The 8396-nt window shown below is 36.1% G+C and overlaps 1 protein-coding gene across 1 annotated transcript in view; it reads left to right on the top strand.

Moving 5' to 3' along the window:
* Positions 1 to 8396, top strand: part of TLK1 (tousled like kinase 1) — a 43060-nt gene that overhangs the window by 15673 nt on the left and 18991 nt on the right. The window contains exons 8-10 of the mRNA XM_010169315.2: positions 428 to 538; positions 2274 to 2410; positions 3649 to 3837. Coding sequence (XP_010167617.1) covers positions 428 to 538; positions 2274 to 2410; positions 3649 to 3837 — 437 coding nt within the window. The remainder of the gene's footprint in view (positions 1 to 427; positions 539 to 2273; positions 2411 to 3648; positions 3838 to 8396) is intronic.

Raw genomic sequence — 8396 nt, 5'->3', positions numbered from 1 at the left:
GTAGGGAAATTGTTAAAATTCCTGTCCAGATAATTGTGAATTTTTTGTTTCCTTTTAAATTAAAAGCATTAGGATTTCACATGACTTCAGACATCAAATATAAAGAATCTGGAGTTAAAATTAAACTTTCAGTTTAACACTGGAGAACTGGAAAAATGATCAGTACGATGCTTTTATATATTATTTCTATGTTGAATGCTCTATAATACAGAATGCAGCTCAGTGTAAAGGAAATAAAAAGGGAAGCAAGGCATCTTTCTACAGATTGGGATAGGTCTGTGAATTTAGATTTTTGCCTATATATATATATATATATATATATATATCTGCCAGTTCTTTTAGCTAGACATTTTTATTTTCTGTGACAGCTGATTAAAAAAAAAAAGTGTTTCAATATATCTTTACTTATTTTGTATATATTTATTAGGCTAACTGTGATCTTAGAAGACAAATAGATGAACAACAAAAGCTACTTGAAAAATATAAAGAAAGGTTAAACAAATGTATTTCAATGAGCAAGAAGCTTCTAATTGAAAAGGTGAGTTTACTGCTTGTAAAATCTTTGTGATAAAAACTGTGAGGGTGCTGTAGAAATCCCTTGTGATTCTGTCATTAACTTCTTCACATTAGTGTCTGAGACTGAAATTTCATAGGTATGGTCCCAATCTGGCAGTAAGTGTTTTTATAGGCCTGAATAGGCAAAATAAAATGTTGAGCCTTTTTCAGATCATGGGAAATGTACCTTTTTTAATTTAAAAGGGGTTTTCCCATAATGAGTAATTCAGATAAAGCATAAAATATAAGAATTTAGTATGTGGCAGATTTTATGGACAAACTTTTAAGACTAAGATTACAGTGGATGAAAAAATTTCTGAACATAATCCATTGTGAAGAGGAGATGGATAAAATCTCTTTGTGGGATACTTAAGTGGCTGAGATAATTTTTGACATAAAATGATAAAATACTATGTTAGCTCAGAATTAAATGGAAACAAGGAATTGAAGGTGACCACTTGAATCCTACTACTATGAAAGAAATATTTATTTCAAATTTAATGCCAGTTATATTTAAAGTAGCAGCAGTTTCTTAAAGGACGATACTTTGTTTCTCTCCCACTTCTTTAAAACAGGCTTATTTAAAAACAAAACAAACGAAACCAAAAAGTGAATAGAAAATCAGCTTATTACAAATTAGGCTGCAAAAAAGTTTAAGGTAAACAGCCAAATCTCTTCCCTAACGCTAGCCTCTAGATGCTGCTGTCAGATACTAAGGCACAAACTGATCCATTAGAGGATTAGGGAGAGTTTCCTCACTAGCATGCCATAAATAATTTATTACAGTCCTTTTTAAGTTCCAGCATGAAGGGAGTGCAGGGAAAAGACGCATCAGATCTGTTCAGCATGATGCTAGGTGGGGCACCTTCAGACTGAGAGTATCACGTAGGCCATTTTTTGTGAAAGGTCATGCAGGCATCCTTTTCAGTCTAGAAGTCTGTTTGCATGAAGATTGTCAAGTTATTTTTTTTTTCTCTTTTTTTTGGAGGGGGGTGTGTGTGATTTTGGGCCGTAGTAGATTTTTAAGAAGTAAGCATTTGTAACAATTAAAGAAGCTTGTGTTCATCAGCAGTGTTCACAATGCTCTTTCTTCCTGTGCTGAAGCAGACTAGACAGGCTCAGTCATTTATCACATCCCAAGGCTGCTCGTGGTAGTAGTGACTGGTTCTGAGAAGAGCATCTGCTTCTGTTACTGCAAGTGACTATCTGGTTGCAGTACCTGCTACCTGCGGTGCATTCCTGTGTGGAGATTCCTGAGCTCAATGAGTTTGGTACAAGTAGCAATGTAGATGCTCTGTCAAGGGAGGTTCCAGACTACGTATAGTAGGTGCACTCTTTCTGATACCTGAACAGGCTCATTTAGTATAATAGGCATGTACAGACATAATGTTAATGATATGGTGCTGATACTCAGTTTTGCTGTATTTATAAATTAAATGGTTTTTTAATTATGAAGAACAGCAAACTGTTTAGGAAAACTGAGTTAAACCCAGATTTTTTTTTTTTTGTGCACAAATGGTGATTAATACCATTTCTGACAATTGCAGATGTTTTGAGTTTTCTAGAAGTTAGAATATATGGAGTAAAATATTTAAAGATATTTTCATCTACTCCCCTTTTATCCTTCCCTTAAAAGTTGTTGGAGGAAAAAACCTGAGTCTTCTAACTTTTTGAGCACTTCAGTATTACTAAATATGAATATTTTTTTGTTTTCTTAGAGCACGCAGGAAAAGCTGGCAAGCAGAGAGAAGAGCATGCAAGACAGATTACGCCTGGGGCATTTTACAACAGTTCGTCATGGTGCTTCATTTACTGAACAGTGGACAGATGGCTTTGCATTTCAAAATCTTGTGAAGTTAGTCAATGCTATGTTCTTAAAATACTAATTGTTAGTTCCCTCTAGTGGATTTTCTTATTACTAAGGTTCTAGGATTGGAGCTTTTCATACGTAGTATTTTGCTTTTCCTTTTGAAAACTGAGAATACAGTACAGAACTCCCTTAATCAGCTGACAGAATACTAAGGCTGGCTGTTTTCAGAAGGCAGTTTGGTTTTGATTGATTTCAACTACCCTTAGAAAAGCATGAATGTACTAAATGAGCAGCACATAGTTATTCAGCTCAGCTGGTAGAAAGAGATACAAAACTAAATCAGTGATTTTTTTCAAGCAGCTAACTGGTGATCATTGGGGCAGCCGAGGTCTGTGAATTTCTCATTGGCCATATAGGTGCTGCCTGCACATCCATCACTCTAACAGCTTCTTCAGCCAGCTCCTCAGTGCCATGAAGGAGTGACAAATCTGACAGCTCCAGATAGGGTCTAGTGCAAGTGCATGGGGGAAAGCAGCCACCTGGAAAAGAGCTGCTGCAACAGGTATTTCAGCAGCGATGGGGTCAAGGAAAAGAGCTCTGGGAGGCCATCAGAGATGGTGGTAAAATAATTATGCAATGCCTCAAAAGGTGTTATTTCACAAGTCTGATTCAGTCTTTGGAGATTTATATATGTGTGTGTATATATATATTTATATATGTAATTCACCAAGATTTTAGTTTTTGAAGGGCGATGTGTAATCTTAGCATTATGTGATTGCCTAGGGCATTGGATTTTTTAAGACAATCTTAAAAACAATCTGTATATGTGTTTTGCTTAAAAGCTGTATTTGTTTGCCATAGAACAAAACTGATTATTTATTTGGGAAGAGTCAGACCAAATTCAGTATTTGGCCTATAAAAATCAAGTACTCTCTATTGACTCTGTTACATTTTTTTTGAAGGTATAAAAGAAGGTATCCACCAGCTCAGATTCATTTTTTTCCTTTTTCTAGTGCAGAAATCATGTGTAACACTTTCTAAAACAAAACAAAAGCCCAAAACAAAAAAACCCCTCTACACATTTCAAAAGTAAATTGTGCCAAAACTTGAGCAAATTTTTTTCCACCTCATGAAGAACATTGCTGTTCTTTTTCCTAGAAAACATTTTCAAATGTACAGTAAGTTTTCTAAAAATTTCTTAGTGCTTTATCAGTTAAAAAGATAATTCCTTAAAAAATGCAAAATGATGACACTTTAATAAAGCTTTTTTTTGGGGTTTACAGGCAGCAAGAATGGGTGAATCAACAAAGGGAAGACATTGAAAGGCAAAGAAAGCTCCTGGCCAAGCGAAAGCCTCCAACTACAAATAATTCTCAGGCACCATCTGCCAATTCTGAACCCAAGCAGAGGAAAAATAAAGCTGTGAATGGGGCAGAAAACGATCCCTTTGTTAGACCAAATTTACCACAGCTGTAAGTTTAACATTTCAATCAGTCTTTTACATAAATTCTCAGATATTGTCTGTGTGAGTTCTATTCACATAACAGCATAAAAAGACACTAAGTATATTCAGCAGCTATATTCTCACTGAGGACTTGCTGATGTTAGGGAAATTTGCACCACTGCCTATGAAGATGTCATACAATTGCCCAATTTATTTTTGGTAAAGTCACCAGAGAAAGGCGCATTCTGTGTTTATGCAATGTTCTTTCTGTTTTCCTGATCTAGAGGAGTCCTTATTCTGGTTTTCTCCTCTTGCAATGTCACTGATACCTGTTGAACTTCTCTTGATCCACACTGGTTTAGGAGCCTCTCCTTTAGTTAGATCTGATTTAATTTCTCATATGACAGTTTTTAGCTGACAAGAAAAGCTTTTTCAGCCTTTAGTATTTCAAGATTTCTCTAAAACAAGTGGAGTATTTTTTTTCTTCTGAATGCTAGATCCTGAGAGTTACTGTCCAAAGTTACTGATCCCATTTCACATATTGACAATGTTGAATTTTTTTGTCGTTTAAACATAAAAATTGAGACTATCAAAGAATTCTCCATTTTTCAAGTGAATTTTTTTCCTGCAGACAGAAATGGTATTGTACAAGACACGGACAGATGTGTTCTTGTTCTTGACATTTAATTGGAGTATTTTAACAAGTTGCTGCTTGGAGATACTAGTTATTGCCCTTAATGCCAAGAGGCAGCAGCTGATAGTGTATCTGTTCCTAGTCAGCTTAAATAAAAAGTAAATAACTAGGGTTAAAAAGGCTAACAAATTAATCTGTTACTTTGCAAAAGTAGGCTACATGTGTTGTACATTGTCACCTGTCGCCTCTCACTTATGGAAGTAGTAATTTATTCCTCTGGGAATGGAGGGTAAATAAATTGCTCTGGTTAAATCTGCAAAATAAATACATTTGGACCATCAGTTTGAAGTCAGCTGCATATGTTTTGCATAATGCATCATTCTTAAAGTTCACATTGTGAAATTCTTTGTCTGTGACAAAAATATCATGAAAATATAGTAGTAAGGCTGGTGATGTAAGCAAATCTTGATTAGTGTTACTCATTTATTTTGTTAGAGAGCTGAAAAGCCTTCACTTAAATTGATTCTTTAGTAATATTCAGTGCCTATGTTTCTTCTTCTTGGAAAATAATTAATACTTCTGAACAGTATGGTAAAGATTACCATTGTGTTAAAATAGCTTTTTGTTTGAATGTAATACCTCTTGTGATTAAAAGTTATTAAGTAATGGAAAAGACGACAGAACTTTTAATTTGCCAGCTTTTGGCCATGTCTTCATTAATGTTAAATTTCTATAATAAAAACTTCTCAAATTTTAATTTCATTTGGCTTAACCAATTACATGTTAAATGGCACATGAAAATGCTTGCTGGTAATGGAATTGCCAAGAGAACAATCAGAATTGCCCTTTTGTATCTAATGCTAGTATAAGTGTAAGCTATTATTGGATCAAAACTGTTTTGCCTTTAATTTGATCATTATATAATCTAGATAAGAGATTGCTTGTCTGCATGATAAGCTTATAAATTGTTTCAGACCTTTGAGAAGGTCTGTAATGTGTCCTGAGATCACAGAATCATTAAGCTACATCGTGCTCTTAGGCCTTTACTTGAAAGGGTTTTTTAAATGTTTATATTAGGATTCGTTATAATTTTGTATAGTAGTATTATGTGTGGACTCCTCTTTGCTTCTCAGTACAGAATTAAATATGTTTTTTGTATCTTGGTAAGACAATTATTAATTGTGTGCTTCCATTTTAGAGTTATTTTATCATCTGCTGCATGCAATGCCCTCCTATTTTGTTATGCTTATCACTGTTCCTGTGTTACTTTGAAAGTAATGATATTAATTAGAATAGCCAAATAGAAGAGGTTCTGTTTATATGAGGCATGGGGAAATGCAAAGCTGCTTGAGATTAATGAACTGAACCAGTAGTAAATCAGTACAACATATATGCAAGTGAGTCAGCAGATCTTTTTTAAACAAACAAACAACTTGGTAGCAGTGTCTCTCCCACTGCCTTGTTTGCTTTAGAAAATGTCACCAGCTGCAGGTATTGACAAGACAAAATTATCTATAGCTTTGTAGCAAGCAATATTATTGAAGCCCATTCTGAAAGCAGGTGTTAACTCTTTTGAAAGAGGTTGAAGGTGTTGTCTGAGGTGTTCGTAATAAGGGCACTGTTTTAGTTTAACTGAATATACTATGGTCTCTAACATGAATTTAAAAGCAAAATTTTTATACTGAAGTTATTAGTATAAAAGTGACCATCTGCCAGTGTCCTGTGAGTGAATGGTGGATTTGGTGTTTAAATAACATGCAACAGATGAGTCTAAACACTGTCCTGGTTTTCCATCATTCTTTCCCTTTTTGTGGCCCAAACCAAAACTAAAAAGTGGTTTCAATTTTGAGAGGTCTCTTTTCTACTGAGCAAAGTAATTTTTTTAGTCTTACATGAAAGGAATAAATTGAAATTTATTTAAAGAAAAAACATTAAATTGAAGTAGAGGTTGCCTTCTTAGCCCTGGAAAAATCTGTTCGAAAACTCTTTTCCAGATTCTTTGGAGACTTGAAAGATCATAATGCTAGTCCCTACTTCTTGGAAGCAGCTCTTATTTCACTAGATAATTATTTCTAGGAGCAATGTTTTACTTAGTTTAGGTGGTGTAGACCTTCCTGTGCAGGTTCAGCTGTGTCAGTTGTTTTCACTTCCTAGTCACCTCTTCCTCTGCTTCCCAGGTCCTCCATTGGAGTCTGCATGCATCCGTGTCCCTGTGTGCAGTTTGGAATAGGATAGCAGAGCTGGCAGAGTTTGTTACTGTAGCTGAACAAATGCATCATTTAGAGGGAGCATTCTGTTCTGTATGGAACAAATAAAAATATTTTCAGAAACTTTTTCAGGCTGAAGTGCCAACAATGTGTCTGGGCTTTACAAGGACAAGTAAAGACAGCTCCTTTCCTGAGGCAGTCTCTTTCTAAGGCAAACTGGAAACAATGGGTGAAAAGACTTCATGGAAGGCTTTGACTTGGTCAGTGTCTGCCTGTCCTTGTAGAAATTTAAAGAAATAGAGTGTGAATTAAGGTTGGCCCAAAAAAGGAGTGCTTCAGAAATTGTAGCCAAACACTTGTATTGGATGTGTATATGGCTCTGAGGGCATGGCTGCATTCTCTGTACCTATGTATCCAGGATAATTTTTCAGCTGGGAAAAGGTTGGAGGGGAGATGGTTGTAAATGTGCCAGACTTAATCATCATGAAAACCAAAGAGCAGGTGGCCATTTTGTTTTTTTGTCTTGTCTGTACCCACTATTAAGAGTGTTTTGATCATAGAAGAAGGTTTTTTCTGAACTTGTGAGAAAGAAATGCAAAGATTGGTTATGCCTACCCATGCATACTGTGCTGAAGCCTTTGAAATTTGGCTATGAAAACATCATTAAACGTTGGAAGGCCTATTTTTCCTAATTAAAAAAAATGTTTAAATTGGTGATAATCAAGCGTTTCAGGCAAAGTAAGCTGTCCACTTTCTTCCAGTGACAAGTAAAGCTGGCACACCATGGCCCTACACGTCACAGGAAAATTACTCTACGTGAACAGAATATGGTCGGTGCTTTTTGTGGGAATTTCAGGAATTCATTCTATGCGTATGATAGTTAATTTGGCTGTAGGACTTAAAGTACAGCATTTATTGCACAGTAATTTTGAGAAGAAAAGATAACAGTCAGGACCAGACCGATACCAGATTAATTCATGCAGCCTACTCCCAGCTGCCCCTCTTCCCCAGTGCTCAAGCGAATTCTGACAGGGCATGGTCATGGGTGCTCTTGTTACCTGATCCAAGTGCTTCCTATACATTATGGAACAGCAGGTTGATTAGCCTCACACCTGACTGTCCAACTTTAGTTCATTGAATGGGTGGCAGCAGCCTGTTTCTGGCTGACATCCCTCCCCTGTGCTCCTCAACCTTTCTTCCTTTGCATCTGATGAGGCCTGTGTGTCTGGTGATGAAGGAGCAACCCCTTCTGCAGGAAATGGTGGTGTCTTGTAGGTGACTTGTTTTCAGAAGATGCCTCCAGTGTGCCGCTGCCCTGCGAAAGGCAGCGAGTGGACGCAGCTGGGAAGCGATGGGCTGATGGGATGCAGTCTCTAGGCTGAATGTTTTTAGCCTGTGCAGTGAGGCGGTGGCCTATAGTCAGATAACTGACAACGTGCACACTGTCCTACTGCTATTTGTTGTGTGCTATTTTAATATGCATATAAAGTACAGTATATTTATAGATAAAAAGTAACAAACTCCAACTTCTAAAAAAAAAGTAAATGTTTCTTAATATGAGAGAATAAAGTTTTGTTTTTCATAAGTAAACGAACAAAATCTGAAGTGACTGCATCTGTGTACAATTCAGCATTTTATATGCTTTCCTCCAAAATACAGTGGTCAGTAACACCAGTTTCAAATTGCTGTGAATCATGCTGTGTCTCTAATAGAGTTAGATTTGTAGGGAAATAGAAAAATGGAAAA

Source organism: Antrostomus carolinensis, unplaced genomic scaffold, assembly GCF_000700745.2.
Source record: "Antrostomus carolinensis isolate BGI_N321 unplaced genomic scaffold, ASM70074v2 scaffold5746, whole genome shotgun sequence".
Taxonomy (NCBI): Eukaryota; Metazoa; Chordata; class Aves; order Caprimulgiformes; family Caprimulgidae; genus Antrostomus; species Antrostomus carolinensis.
The sequence above is the reverse complement of the archived record's forward strand: the minus strand, read 5'-3'. Positions and strand labels throughout refer to the sequence as shown.